The sequence below is a fragment of the Corvus kubaryi genome, unplaced genomic scaffold (assembly GCF_017639235.1).
Source record: "Corvus kubaryi isolate FWS band 111438036 unplaced genomic scaffold, C.kubaryi_AGA036_p1.0 37387, whole genome shotgun sequence".
Lineage (NCBI taxonomy): Eukaryota > Metazoa > Chordata > Aves > Passeriformes > Corvidae > Corvus > Corvus kubaryi.
In genome coordinates this window covers 4,435,981-4,452,023 of record NW_024581129.1, presented here as the reverse complement: position 1 = coordinate 4,452,023, position 16,043 = coordinate 4,435,981, and the positions used below count along the sequence as shown (strand labels likewise).

Sequence of the window (16,043 nt, the reverse complement as noted above, 5' to 3'; positions counted from 1 at the left end):
AAGCTGTGGCTACCCCATCCCTGGAAGTGTCCAAGGCCAGGTTGGACTGGGCTTGGAGCAATCTGGTCTAGGGAAGGTGTCCCTGCCCATGGCAGAGTGGGGAACTAAATGATTTTTACAGTCACTTCCACTCCAAACCGTTTCAGGATTCCGTGGTATCTGCTGCCTGACTGGGAGTGCCCCGGGCTTCAAATCACCACTTGCTAAGCAGTGAGGCACAAAGGTCACCAACAGATTATTGAATCCTAAAATTGCAGGTGAAATAGCACAAAAATGTAATGGCTTGAATCTACCCTCATTACAACTGTGTCTCAGGTCTTGGGAAGTGTTTTCTGAGCACTGCTATGAATGATTTTCAAAGGGCAACTGAGAGGCCTGAGCTTAAACCTCCCCGCGGAGACAAGTTCTGCAGGCAGATAGCAGCAGTGTCAGATTATTTGTGAGGCTGGATGGGGAGAAATTTGTTCCCAATTAAAATTCAGCATGTCAAGACTGGAGAAAGTACTGATGAGAGTCCTGTGTCTGGCTCTGACCTTTCAGGAGCTGTTGCGCTGGTGTTCCTCAGAGAAGTGTTGCTCTCCTCACGGCCTGTTCTGCAATCCATTTAGAAATGTACCATTAAAAGCCTTAATTCCACTTTGAATTTCCATTTTTCCTGACCTTTTGAGTCTCCTGCTTCGGCATCCTCCATCCCCACTAGCTTTGTGTCTCTTCTGAAAGTTATTGATGATTTTTTTTAATGGCCTGGACAGTGCTAAAACTGCTCCTTGTCATTTTAGAAGCTTCTAAGAGCAGAGAAAGATGATACTTTATAATATTTGAAAATTGCCAGCAGGGGTCAGGCTTACAAATAATTTAAGCCATCCAAGCTGCATATTTATTGAGAGACATTTCTGCGCTGAACATGATGTAGATCAACCCACTTCTATGGGAAAGTTTGGAACTGTTGCCAAATGAATAGGAGAGATGACTTCTTCCTTGTACCTGAAATTGCTGTTGTATAATTTTGGGATATTGGCAGGTGACTGCATTCTTTATTCTTAATTTCAATCATTTAAAAGTATTATTAAGCAATAGAATTAATTCTTAAAGAACATTCTGAAAAAAGGGTCCTGAGAAAATTGAATCCAAAGATCAGTGTTATTCTGTATTAGTTATACAAGAAGTTAACGTGTGGAAGGGGAGGGTCTTGAAAGGAGCATCACGGTTTTGTACTCTGTACTTAAATGCAAGCAAAAATTTTATATCCAGTCTTTTTTATATATATTTATATCCTGCCTAACAAGTTTGATAGAGTTCTCTGAAGGATTCACCAGTCATTTGTCTAAGGTTGGTGTGGTTGATCTAATGTATTTGACCTTTCAGAAAGCTTTGAGCCAGAGGTCACAAAGAAACTTTGATGGAACGAAAAAGGAGATTCTTTGTTGGATTGATAAGAATGTATAAACCCCAGAGGTCTGGCTGTCCCAGTGTAGTGTCTGTGGCAGTGGCCAGTGGTAGGTGCCCACATGAACAGGACAGAGCAGCTGGGTACCTTGCCAGGAGGCTCTCCTGGCTTCTCTGTACCTTGTCTCCAGGATTTCCTGAGCCAGAGATAAAATAATATATTCTCACTTTGTAAAACTTCATGCATTTTTTCCCATTAATTTGCTTATGTAATACAAAGTTAAAATATGGAAAATCAAAGAACAAATGTTTTCACAATGCTGAGGGTTTTTCCACTAGGTCCTAGAATGGTTTTGATTGGGAATTGGGAACTTGTCCAAGACAAAAAAGGGGTTTGTGAGTAGCAAGGTGGCAGAGTTTGAGATAATATGAAATTATTCAGCTTATCAGAGCATTCAGAATTTCAGAAGAAATCTTATGATGCTGCTTGAGACGGGAGATGAAGTTGCATGTCAATAATTGCCAAACCCATGCACATAAGTAAAAACACCCTTACTTTTATTCCCACAACAGAGAGCTCTTAATGAGCTGTTGTCACTGAGGAAACAGATCTCACATTGTTGTGAACAGCTTTCTAAAAATATCAGATAGGTGCTCCATAGTTAAAAATACAAATAGAATACTAGAAGTTATTGGAAAAGAAGTTGAGAATAAAGCAGAAATCCTCATTGTACCACTGAATATATCTGAGTGCTGTTTGTAGTTCCAGCTTATTTCATAACAAAAAGTCTATATAAAACTCGAAGGAACAAGGAAGAACAATAAAAATATGGAAAACCCTTGATGTGAAGGAAGACTAAACTGAGATTCTTCAGGAAATAATAGAGAGGCCTGTACTGTGGTGTGGAGAGGGAAGGGTGGTACAATTACTGACAACTTTTCATAGCAGAACTAACGGGCACTCAGTGAAATAATCACGTGTGAAGTATAAAACAAACTGAACTAATTTTTCATACAGCACATAATTAAATTGTGGAACTTAGTGCCAAGGAGTGTTGTGAAGGCCAAAAGTATAAATCAGATCAAAGAGAGATTTGATACCTCATGGAGGTTTTAGCTGTTGGTGGTTATTAAATGTGATGGTCTAGACTCCGTCTGTGGTTCAGATGGTATCCAAGCTGAATTTGCTTTATATTCAAGCTGTAGATTTTTAATATACTTTTACAAATTATATTCTCATCATATAAACATGTCACTTTTAACCATATGTTTTAGCTGCCTCAGTAGTGCAGTTTTGTGATACTGAATGCAGGAATAATCTGATACTGTTTCTGATTTCATGCTTTACTTGATTATTTGTGGTGGGACTGTGCAGGGATACACAAAGTCTATTAATTTTCCCTTTTTCTCCAGGTTGAAAATTGAGGAGCTGGAAGCTGAACGCAGCAAGCTGGCAGAGGAGAACAGATCTCTGGAAATGAAGCTGGAGAAGCTCACTCTGCAGGTAGGAATGTGGAGGTCCAGAGCAGCTGGAGAGCCTGGCGTGGTCCATGTGCTGTGGCTGTCCTAGCAGATGTGCTTGAGTGCTCCCAGCATGGAGCTTCCCTTCCCTCCATCTGGGCAAGGCACCTTCCAGCAGCCTGTGCTGACTGCACTGCCACACCTGTGTTTCTGACCATGCCATTGGAGAGGTTTGATGTCAGATGCAATCACACAGATGCAGTTGTATTTTTGGATAATTGTCTCCAGGACTTCTCTTCTTGGAGCCTTAAAAATTTGTCCATGTTAAGTAACTCCATCACTAGAAGTTGTCTGTCCCCAGCTGCACTCATACCAAAGTGGGAGCATAGACAGGGCTGAACAGCATGGAGTGGATCAGAAATTTTGAGCTTTGTTTGTATTGAAGTCTCCACTCCGCTGCTATCAGCAATGGAAGCAGAGACCACCTCAGCAGGCCAGAGTTTGCCAAGCCAGGAACCATCCGTGCTGCTGAGGGGATGAGCTGGCAGCACCCACAGACACGGAGAGCAGAAGGTGGGGAGTCAGAAGGATGGGAGGTGTGTTCCTTTTGCTGTGCTACTGTGTGTGTTTTGCCTTTTCCTGGCGCTGTCCTCTGTGGTAGAAGGTGAGCAGAACCCTGGATAGATCCATGAAATCTCACCCTCCTTGAAGGAGGGCGAGGGCACGGGCACCTGCAGCAGATAAGTGGACTGGCTGCTCAGCTTGTTGTCACTGTAGGAACAGCTTTCCTGTGCAGGGGAAGGGCAGGGGAGTTGCTTCAAGCTTTTATAGTGTTTCCTGTTTGAAAGGTGCTGGAGCAAACGAGAACCTGAGCCTGTTGGTTTAATCAAAGCCCACCCTTCTATGAACAGTGTTATCTCTTCCTTCTTTTCCCTCTGATGTGCTGGACAATTTGTCATTCAGAATGTAGCATTCTACTATCTTAATTTTTCTTTCTTTTTATCTTTATTTTTCCCTCTTTTTTTTTTTTTTTTTTTTTTTTGCAAATTGCTTCATGGTAGAAAACCTGCAGGTTTGAAATTACCCAGATTTCAGCCAGACCATTGATTTTTATCTTGACACCTATTAGACGTGAATCAAATTTATTTTTATTTTTATAACCCATTCCTGGAGACAGGGGAAGTGACAGCTTTGATAAAGCAGGGAGCTAAGAGCTGCTGAGCATCTCTGCTGAGCCATGTTTAGTGTGAAATCTGTCACCCTGCTCCCCTTTAATTGGGTTTCAGTCATCAGAAGGAGATTAAAGCTTTGGGCTGGTGTTTGGATGCTTAGGTCTCCAGCAAACACAAGAGCAGCTTTGGTTTCAGAACAGATTACAGTTCAGGTCGTGGTTAATTTGGCTACATGGTCTTACAGTGGTTGCTGGCTTTCCAAGAAGGCCTGACCAGAGGAATTCCCTATTTTCTTTGTGATGTCTTGAGACATCACAAAGATCTGCTTTCTTTGTTCATACAGCTCTTGAGATGCCAAGACTTGAGTAGCAGGTCTAGGAAAGAGAAATCTTTGAGTTAGTGAGCTGAATTCAGGTAATGATGCTCTTCTATCTCCCTTGCCAAGGCTGAGGCCATGGCTTTAACTCCTTATTTAACAGGACGTAGCTCCCCCCGTCCCTAAACTCTCACTTTACTTGTGTCTTAGAGAACTTGATGCCTCAAGTAGTTTTTTTGAAAGACAAGGAGTAGAGGGGAAAGCACAAGTACAGGAATATGTCAGCTGAATGCTGATGTGTCGGTATTGATCAGTGTGTGCCCACCTGAATGGCCAAGAACTCCTCAGAGGGGAAAATATCAGCCTTCCCAATTTTTATTCACCTTGTGAATCAAATATCTTGACAGGCCAAGCTTAAAATGACTCTTTTTATAAACACATTGAAAGAAGGTTTGTTACAGTGAGAACCCACAAAGTTAAGGATAAGCTTAGAAATTCACCTCTTCTATCAGTGCTGAGCAAATACGCTGAAAATGTCATTATACACTCAGATAAGGTCACTGAAGTGTTGCTAGTTTGACATGTTATTTATTCCCACCTCTGAAAGAAATCATTGGGAAATGATGGGTTAAAATAAAGCCTGTGTCATGAAGGGGAAAAAAGCAGGACACACTACATACAGAAGTCACAAGGAAGTTTTACTGAACAGGAAGATGACTAAAATTACAAACATAGGAGAAGCATGTCTTCAAATCAAAATAAAGGTGTAAGAGAAGGGGGTGACATTAAATCAGGTAGAATGAAGGTGATTTCATACAAATCTTTATCTGCTGTTCCTTCTTTTAAAATAAAACCTCTGACTCTCTGGAATGAAAAGATATGTAGAAGGAACACACTAAAGTTGTGAATTTGGAAGAGACAGGTTGTAGAATCGAGGCTCTGACTGCTTTATACTGAATTGAATCTGTTGAGTTCACAAAGCTGTGTGTGATGCATGAAATCTAGGGAGATACAGCTAATAATTTGTAATTAAAAACATCAGTTTGAATGTATTGAGTTGTGGAAAGGAGTAAAGTTTCAAAAATATTTGTCTCCGAATCACAGAATCATATAGGTTGAAAAAGACCTCAGATCTTTGACTCCAACATGTGACCCAACACCACGGTGTCAACCAGACCATGGCACTGAGTGCCATGTCCAGTCTTTCCTTAAAGCCTCCAGGGATGGCAAATCCGCCACTTTCCTGGGCAGCCCATTCCAATGTCTAATCACCCTTTCTGTGAAGAAATTCCTTCTCTCACATCTTTTTGTACCTGAGTCCTGGCACATGAATTTTTCTAATTTCTGCACAAAAAGCCCATTTTGTGAGCAAGGGCACCCTGAGGGACTGGGCAGAGGGCAAGGAGTACCTGGAAAGGTGCTTTTGGTGTGTGTCTCACACTCCTTGAGCTCTATTAGCAAGTGAACTGAGGTGCTGATAGCTCTCTAAAGCCATGTATATTACAGCTGACATCTTTTTGTATTCTATGCTTGTGTGGGGACAGCTTGAATTATGCCTGAAGGCGTTTTCCACCTCCACACACCCCATCTTCGGAGCCCCTTGCCTCTTGACACCTAGCTGCAGGCTGCATTGATTTTCCTTCACTGGTATAAAGACTTTAGCATGGATATCACTCACTGGCCAGGTCTGCACTGCTAATGAAAACCTCAGACTACAAAAACACAAGAGATGTGGAGCTGTAGAGAAATGACACCCGGTTGAGACTGCCCTTCCCAGTGTCCAGGATATTATCTTAAGGAAGACATTTGAAACTGTGCCTCAGGAGAGGGATTCAAATAATATGAAAAATTGGGTTTAAACAGACAATCTTATCTCATCTCTTCTACCCTTCTTTCTTTCCATGAAGCAAAAGACAACTCCAGGAAACCTGAGCTGCCAGTGCTTGGCCTGTGGTGGGGAGGTTGAGATTTCAGAGAAAGGCTTGGTTTGTTTAAGTTATCTGAAATGATCTGGACCATCTTCCAGAGGTGCTGGTTTGAAAAGTGCAGCTTGATGCCAGGAACAAAAGACACTGATCAAATCAGTGCTTTTCGGATAAAGTGGGAGGAAAGAGTTGTGAGGAGTGTTCAATTAGCATTTCTTACTGCTAGGAGCCCTGTGTTTACAGGCAACCAGTCGGATGTGAAGTGTTCCTTATGCAAATACTACTCTCCTGCTTTTCCTGCTCTCCTCTACTCTTCCAGCTGAAGAAGAGATTCTTCAAGGTTGGCTGCTTCAAGGAAGATTGATTAAAATCAGCTGCAGTTTGACTTAATTGGATCCATATGCTTGGAGAGGGAGCAGGACTAGTTAAAGTCCTCGTAATTAGTTCACAGCTGGTTGGTGAGAAAAATGAAACTCCAGTTAGAGTTCAGATAAGTGGATCTGTATGGATAAAAGGCAAGAAGATGGGATTTAGTTTTTTTTACACTGAGATGTATTTGGGCTTGAAAATCACCTCTAGTCCCATAGCCAAGCTGGCAGCCTAATCCCTTTGAGCGTGTGCATGTGTATTTATGAGGCTAAATGGAAAGAGTCTGTATTTTCTGGCTTGTTTCTGAGTAAAAGGAATCACCTGTGGATGCTGGCAGTCATGAAAACCTGATAGAAAACTGGGAGAAGATCTCAGGGAGTAGACAAAACCCAACAAGGGCAGTTTGTCTGTGGGAAGGGGTCATGGCTTGGCACAAACTCTGGACTGTGCAACTTTGATTGTGATGTCTCTGCTCACAGTAGTGACTGGTTGTGTTTAGCCTTTCTGCCAGTCAGTAGTAAGACAACAACACTCTCAAAAATGCATTATTATTCATACATATTGTAATGATTGATTTTTGCCTATTATTCCAAAGCTCAGAAAGAGCTGACTGAGGGCATAGTGTGAGGACTGTCATCAGAAAACTTGCCCCAGACAGAAGCTGGAATTTCTGTTAAATTTTGCTGTCAGAATAGAAGGGACTGAATTCCCTATTACAGTGCTCTTGAGGGAAGTGCCTGCTGGGTTAAGTTCTCCAGGAGTCAGATGTCCATGGATAGAAGTGTTGAACATCCAGAGCATTCATGTGTTTCTCTTTTCCCTTATCTCTGCAACCTTTGTGGTTGGGCTGGTCTCCTCCTTCTTCTAGTGCTGTATTTTGAAGGAATAACAAAACATCTGGGAGCTGTACCCCAGGGGAAGGTTGGACAGGGAATGTTTCTCCTCTTTAAGCATTAATGACTCTTTTTATGGTTAGGGCTTTGGCAGCCAGGCAGTGACTAGCTTGGAGTTAAGAACCCAAGGCAAAGCTGAGGTCATTTAACAGTCTAACTGTTCATTTTGTGACCAGTGAAGAATGATGAATGAATCATTTACACTGTTATAAAACTTAAAAGGACATAGTCAACCTTTCAACATTCTCTAATTTGCCTCTCAAATGCTCACAAGTCTTCTTCCTGGATTATCTCCATGCCCTCCCTTTTCACAAACTTCCTGTCCTTTTTTCTTCACCTGTGCATGCTGAGGTCTGTGTTAGCCTCTGTGGCACAGCTGGTCCCCACTGAAAACCTAATCTAAGTTCAGCCTTTTTTTTTCTTTTCTAAAAGGCTTTTTTAGATGGTTCTGGGCACATCACTTGGCATCTCTTCAGTCAGGTACTGCTTTTGTCAAGGTGTAGGAACAAATCTGCGTGTACTCCAGAGGGACTTAATTATGAGGTAGAATAACTGAGAGCATACAGCAGGAGACCCCGTAAAGAGAAGATGAAGGGAAGTGCAGGCCCAGGACTGCAGAAGGTTGTATCATATTGTGCTGCCCCACTCATCCAGTGCATCGAGTTCATGGGAGCGTGTGGGAGTGGATGGGGGACAGAGCGATTTGTGATCTCTTCCACAGACTCCTGGATTTGATCAGCAATAAGCTCATCTTTTACAGGCAAAGATTATCTTCTAAATTTCACAGGCAGCAGCAAGTCTTCAGTGACCAAAGGATGTGTATCTGCTCAAGTGTATGTAGGCAGAGGCCACTCTGGCGATCATGCCACAGTTTTTCTCAAAACAGCAATGAAAAACATGATAAACAGACATCATGGGTATTAATTTATGACAGATCAGAGGTGTGTAATTCCTGCATAAAACACTGGAGAATATTCACACAGGAAGATGGCTTTGACTGAAGAAGGGACCAAGTGAGTCTGGTGCTCCAACAGCTCTGGAGATGGGATGGTGAAGGCAGTGGCATGCCAGGGGCAGAGGAGCACTGTGGAGTCCCCCAGCATGTCCTGGTGGTTGGTCTGAGCAACACCTGTGCTGTTACACCACCTTCAGTTCAATTATCTCTTGAGCTGGGTAGGTGAAACGAAGTCTGAACTGCTCTGCTGTGTGGGTGTCCCTGGTGTTCACAGGGAGCTGCTAAGGGGATATGCTGAAGTGCCACCCAAATGAATGGGGGGGAAAAGAGCTTCCCTATAATGTGCCAGTAAATTGTGCTGGAAGGATTATACATGTTATTTGGGAGACAACATTGTGTATCTTGTGCCATGTGGATTAGGAGCTGTGGGAAGTCCTAGAACTGGTGTGAAACAGGAGTGCAGAACCTGCTGTGATCCAGCCCCTGGGGATTACGTGACACGGAATTAGCTGGGGCTATGCAAATATTTGTATGTGTTAATTCTGAATATGCTGCTGTTATTAGAATTAACAGAAATTAGAAGCATTCCATGGGAGCAGAGAGGAGAAGCCTAAATATGTCATTGACCTGTAGGTTTGTTATTAGGTGGTTCAAGGAGAAGCTGCTTAATGACCTCGGTGGCCCCGATAAATGTGATGTGCAAAGTGGATGTCGAATGAAACAAGGACACGCACAGAACAGACTTGCTAATGTTTGTTAACATCAGGGACCACGAGTGCACAGATTCACATTTGTGCAGGGAAATTTTACCAACGTGCCCTTTAAAAAAAATTTTTTGAAAGGAATTTGCACACTGAATATTAAACACCTGAAGCTCTATAAATTCTTCTGCCCGAGCTGCCACCGTAGTGTTTATTTCATGCAGCACCTTTCTCAAAGTTCTGCAGAAACTGATTAACATTTGCATAATACATTTAACACGAAAATCCAGAATAAATTCATTAATGTTCTCCTGCCACTGCCCTTGAAAATATCAGTGGTTGTGTGGCATCACAGAGCTCATTAGAGGAGCAGAGGGGGAGGAAGGGCGAGCGCTGGATTTCCTGAACAGCTCTGAAACAGGAAAGGTCAGTGCACTGAGTGTCAGCACCTGAGCAGCAGCACGGGGAGCTCAGAGCAAGCAGGGAGAGCTGGGCCATGGGAAATGTCCTGCTGGAAAAGGTTGCTGTACCACTACATAGGAAGCAAGAACTTTAGAAGGTGCTATCCATGCTGGAGTAGAAAAATCAAGCACAAAATGCAGATGAGGATGCTGCTGCACTGAGGAGGAGGCTGCTCCTGAGCACATGTGTTCTGCAGGGGCCAGCACCAGGAAATTGTTCCAGTCCTTCTGTGGTACAGGAAAGCTGGCTTGGAACAAAGCTTGGTTTTCTGAACAGGTGTTGCAGAATAAATGGTGATGTTTTGAGCATCGTGCAAGACTTGGTTGCATGGCAGGAGGTCACTAAATCTGGTCTGTGTTCACTGCCTTCATGGGAGTATGGGGACAGAGACACCACTCTTGTTGGTGCTCTTGTATGGTAAAAAGAGCAGCAGTGCACATAAACTAGTAATTCCAGCTACAACTGCACATTCAAACTCACAGTTGTGTATTTAAATCCCCACCCGAAAACTAACAATGAGTGCCAGTGAAGTAGGAGTAAGTAGCAACTCCAGAAGGCCTCTGTGTGTTTCACTGATCCCCAGAATCACCTTGTGGGTGAAAGCCAACGCTGAGGAGACAGAAACAACCATTTTAAAACAAGACATCACTTTTAAACTCTTCTAATCTTATTTATCACATGAAGAAAAAGCAAGGTTTCAGAAAGCAATGAGAGTGACTGTCCCTTTTTAGTTTTCTTGGTTTTCTCTGTAGTCATTCAGTGGCACAAATTAGTTTTCAATTGTTCTTTCTTCATTTTCTATTATTTTTCTGCTGCTTTGAATTCTGCTTCTGTGTGGCAGAAACAAAACAAGAATGTCATTTAGACCTGTATAACGCAAATAACGCTTCACAAGGTTTGTTTACTGAAGCTTTGTGCTTTCTCTCAGACTTTTATGAGTACCACGTCCTTAAGTTGCAGCTCTCTCCACATTAGGCTTTTAGCTTTTCATTACTCATTACTATTTCAGCCTTTGTTTGATGACCCAATTATTTTTGAGTTTCTGATTAAAACAAAGTAATAGGCCACAGTTTCGTGCTGCCCTTGTCTTTGCCATTTCTGTTGTGTCTGGCTTTGTAAAGTCCAAGTTTTTAGTAATATTCTTCAGCAGTTTTATTCTTCTGATAAAGAGACTCTGGTTATGGTGCCGTGTTTTTCCTCTACTACTTGGTATATGTAAAACTTGACACCATCTCTAAGAGATAAAATGCCAGGATGTGTCACCCAGATAATGGAAAAGAAATAAGTCAGAATTTAATAACGTTTTCTCTGTGTGTATGATGAGAGGAAGAGGAAAAATCTGCCTGTTTCTTGTCACAGTCAAGAGTGGGCAGTGTTTGTAATGATGTTAAAATATACATGAGGAAATGGGGAGATGCTCTGAGCTGAGGCACTGGTGGGGGTGTGCATCAGAGAAACATGTTTTTGTGTGACCTCTGTCAGGGGAATTCAAGCATGCGAGATGTTGATACGTTATCTTACATATCCCAGAACTCTTCCCTTTGATCAGACCGACCTACCACCTATTTGACACGTGGAGGCACGGATTTACATTTAAAAAATGGGTTTTCTCTGAAGAATTTCTGCAGATAGTAGGAAGGAAGCTTGACATGCCTCTGTCACTCAGATGTGTGGCACTGAGCATTCATGCAGCAGTGCAGGCTTGTGGTGTGCCCAAGGGGGTAAGTGGGGAGAAGTAACACCCCAATAACAGAGCATTTCTGTCAGCACACCCTGAGCACAGTCAGATCCTGATACAGGCCCTTCCTAGCCCAAATTTGCCTCAATTTCCATTTGCTGTTGCTTGATAAGACTTTAAAGAGACGTGCATCCAGACAAGTCAGAAAAAAAGTAATTGTTTTTGACGGCTTTCCTAGCTGGAGTTGAAAGACAGGTAGCCGTGGAATGGAAGATGATGCCTAATTTAGGTAGAAAGGCTGCTCTGTTTAAATGAGGATGGACAGTTGGAGTGGCAGGATAAGTGAAGTGCTGTGGGAAGAGCATCTCCTTCGTATCTTTTAAAAAAAATGAGCAGTGTCCCATGGGGGGGTTCTGTGTGTAGGAAGGAGGGGAGGTGTCTGGGAAGCCCAGCTGTGTTCCAAGCAGATGGGAGAGCTCCCAGGTGATCCATCCCAGCCGTGCTTACCTGATCATGGGGCTCAGCTCCATCAGGAACTCTGCTGCTTCCTCTGATCAGCATTTAAACCCCGCATTTCCTAAATGATGCAGCAGCGCTGTGCCTGTTCTTTGCATTTTTGCCAGGGCATTTAAAACGAAATAAATATTCCCTGAAAGCTGTTGTGCATGTTGGACATGACAGAAGAGGTTCAGTTGGGATTGTGACCTTTCAGAACAAAGACACTGCTTTTGAAAAGGGGGTTCATTGTGCTTCTGGCTCTAGTAAGATGAAAAACTTGAAAAACCATTAACATGAAGGCTGTGCAGCAAGGATGAGCTCTCCAGAGGTCCTCTTGTGTATTTTTGGTTGTCTTCCAGTGGATACATTCTTTCTCTCTGTGCAGTGCTACCACAGTTGCAATCAGTAGTAATTACAGAAATTTTCTCATTTTTATGAGTAGAGGGATGTGAAAAGCTGTTGACAGCAGTCTGCAAGGGAGCTCAGCTGTGGAGCTGCTTTCCCTCTAGATCCATCACAGCTAGAGCTGCTGACCTTAAGGTTATTTCCCAGGGAGTCAGGGCTTGCTCAGAGGTCGGTCTGTTCAGTGTGCAAGGAAAAGTGTGATTAGATATGTGTGAGCTCTTATGATTAATATCAACATGGTGGAGCTGCCTGAACATTTAAATACAACACTGGGGATTTAATTTTTTATATGTGTATATATGTTTGTAGACGATTATTGGAATGCATGCCAGTGTATTTAAATGTAGACATGACTTGATATAGATGGGTGTAAAATAGGAATATCACCTAAATTGGCTCAACAGAAGCCAGCTGGAGCGTGGTCAGAGGGATGGCAAAGGTGGCCAAACGGGGAGGGAAATGCCTGCTCAGGAGGGAGAGCAGGCAAGGGGTGTGAGCTGGAGCTTCTTCCTTGGGTATGCTGCAGCATGGCAGTTGTCAGACTGTTCCCTTCAGGCTGACAGAAGCTGAAATGAAGGAGGTGGAAGTATTGGAGACATTCCTTAGGATCCTCTTCAGGTAGAGGGGGGGAAGGGACAGTGATTGTATAACATGAAATGGTTTCCCCAGTGCTGCCAAGTGGTGCCATGGTGGCACACGGTAGCTTCTACAGCCAAGCAGCTTGAGGATTGAATGTCACAGTTTTTTGACTGTTCTGCTTTCTCAAGGTCTGTGACTTCTTCTGAGTGTGATGCTTCTGCTGACACTGCTTAGAAGAGAAATCTCTGTCTTATCTGGAGATTTTTGTGTGGTCCATTCTCTCAAGCATCCTAGAGAAAAGAAAGTGACTGGACATGCTGCAAAGCAGACCTGTCGGTGAATTCACCAAGTGTATTCCTGCTAAGCCTACCCTTTCATCCCTCCCATTTTAGCTCCTTGGCTATTTCGTTCAACTTAATGCTCTTTACTGATGTTTCCTGCTTCCAGGGGATCAAAAAGGTAGTCTGAGTCCTTTAGATATGTGTGAAAGTTAGAGGTGATGATGCCCTTCTACTGATTTACTCCATTATAACTTGAAAACTTGTAATTGGGCAAGGCTGCTTCTGAAGTATTTATTTCTTCAGGCAGGCAGCTCAGGATGATGTTGAATTCGTTGGTTGGAGCAGTTAACTCAAAGCTGTTCAGAATCCAATAGATTGCCCCATAGCCATTCCTCTTATTGTTTCAGTTTATCCACAAATCTCTTATTCTTGTAAAATTGAAATGAAGATGAGATGAGTGTCCCCATCTGAAAAGATTTCAGTGCTGCTTGAAGCCTCCTTGCACTGGCAGAAAAAAACAATTGAGCTTTGAGCTTGAACTGAGAGACAGATAAGATCACCAGGAGATTTCCACAGCAAATGCAGAATATATTCTTCTCTAATGGATTCTTACTGCTGTCTGGCAAGTAATTGAATTGCTTGGGTAGGAAGGGAGAGGGGACTGGGTTGGGGTTTTTTGGTGTTTGAGGGGGGTTTTTTAAAGCTCCCAAATTTTGTGAAGATAGGAAGTAAATGGTTTCTCTGCATGACACAGGATGTCTGTCAGACATAGGGAAGCTAATTAAAATGTCACAATATGTACATGAGGGTGATGAGGCAGGAAAGACCGATCACTTCCTTCGTTCTAGGAATTTGTCTGTGTCCCTGCTTCTATCTACTTACTGTGAAATCTGCAAGTAATTCATGCTCTGAGGGTACGAATGAGGCCACTGGGTAAATATGGCCTCTCTCTCTTTCTTACTGGAGTAAAGCAGAAAATAAATTAAATCCATTCTTGCTCTGCTGCAATTACTGAGGCTGTCTCACTCCAGCTGGGCGATAGCAAAGATGCTGGTTCCTGCTGTCCCATCATAGCCAACACTGGTGCCAGAGGACCAGTGCTAGCAGAGGTTAGCACTGGGGCAACTGGGAGGGTTCCACAGCCAATCTGTTTCAGTGCACAGCATGTGAGGGGACAGAAGCAAAGCAGCATCCTCCTCTTTCCCATCCTTTTGTTTGAAAGTACAGAGTATGTCCTGGAAAGCCAAGGGAATGATGGGGAGAGATAATAGCACACCCTTTGGTGTGTTCTTTGGAAACACTCGAATGGCCAAGAGGTGGTCCAAGCCTTGCAGCCTGCATCATTGAAAACCACTGAACAACAGCAGAAGGGGGGGAAAAAAAAAAGATGATCATCAGGGAAATTGCTATAATGGTAAGATAATTAGAATGCAGAATGATTAACATTAGTCAGTGCTGCATTGGCAAGGACTGTGCAAGTTGACATAATGGGTCTCTTCCATATCAAACGTGCAGTTTTTCAGCATTCAGTTTAACACTTGCATGTGACTTTAATAGAGTTCACAGCTGAAACAGACATTTGGTGCTCATGTAACATTGCACCATACCTTTCCTCTCCTGTGGCTACTAGAAGGACTTTCTTGTCCTTTTTGTGTCTACTGATACTGAAGGATAAAGGCCACTCTCACCATGGAATCCTTCTACGTTGTTTTGAACGATAGCTAGACATGAATTCCTGCGCATTTTCTTCCTGCTGTGCCTGATGGAAATGAACTTCCCTAGAAAAAAAGTCTCTGAAATTTCAAAACATGGTTGTCTTCTCCTTGAGGAGAAAATACAGGGACTCAGGATATCATATACTGATATTAAAAAAAATACTTTATACAAGTCTACTTTATAGTAGGGTCAGAAGACCCTCTCCGTTTATCATCCTTAATGCTTGCAGATTCCTCCTGCCAGCCCTCGTGTCTGTGCCTTTGGATTTGCCAAAACTAAACTGGTGCAAGAAATGAGATTTAGCACCACATTTAATAGCTGGTTTTGTAGCCTGATTGAGTTGGGAGCAGAACTTGGAATGCAGAATGACCTCAATGGTCCCCATCTCTACCAATCATTGCAGACCAGTAAACATTTGTTCTCCTTGATTACTACCAACCCTACTGGCTCATGTATGGAGCAGGGCATTGGATGCTTTGTCTCCCTCCATTTTCCCAGGATCTGCAGTGGCTTTCCCCTTGCTGTGCTTATGGGCTGGTGTCTGGTGTTTGTGTTGGGGCACTTCTGGACACCACAAGCTTTCCCCCACCTCTGCATGTACCGAGATCAGGCACATCCTTCGTTGCAGCTGATAAAATCTGATGGTGTGCTGTGGCAGAAAATCCCTTCATCTCAGTAGTGCTTTTCTTTTTTCTTGTACCCCTTTTCTGTGTAAATAAAACATCCTTTTTTTCTGTAACATATTGGAGAGCACAATGGCCGAGCCCCCCTCTCTGCTCAGTGCAGGGCCCTCAGACAGGAATTGCAGTCACGCAGCTGTGCAGTGAATATGGAGAGAGTGTTTGGTGTGGTTTGTATTTTGTGGATTATTTTCTCGCTCCTTCTGACCCTACCTCAAATGAAATTCCTGCTCTTCATCCTTCCTCTGGGCTGGGCAATCAGCTGCTACGATCGAGGGCTGTACGAGGCAGTGGTCGGGCATACAAAGCAGTCGCATTAGGACTGAGCAACCAGGACTAATGGGGAGCAAGGCTGGGAGCAGAGACAGAAATATGGCAGAGTAAGATTCATTAGGAATCAGATTCAATAACTGTAAAATGATGAGAAGTTTATGATCAAAGGCTTACTTCGAGCATTTTAATGACATAGTCATTTAATCTGTTTAAAGCAGATAGATAAGGAGTTAAGTGAAATCTACAGCAGCCGCCTTTCTGAGCTGTTTATGAACCTGTTCCAGGCTACAGAT

At 43.0% G+C, this 16,043-nt stretch overlaps 1 protein-coding gene across 4 annotated transcripts in view; it reads left to right on the top strand.

The window, feature by feature from the left end:
• The window catches only part of MAD1L1 (mitotic arrest deficient 1 like 1), a 348,924-nt gene that overhangs the window by 191,312 nt on the left and 141,569 nt on the right, over positions 1-16,043 (top strand). For all 4 annotated transcript variants that reach the window (XM_042037256.1, XM_042037260.1, XM_042037259.1 and 1 more), the window contains one exon: positions 2,800-2,890. In XM_042037256.1, coding sequence (XP_041893190.1) covers positions 2,800-2,890 — 91 coding nt within the window. The remainder of the gene's footprint in view (positions 1-2,799; positions 2,891-16,043) is intronic.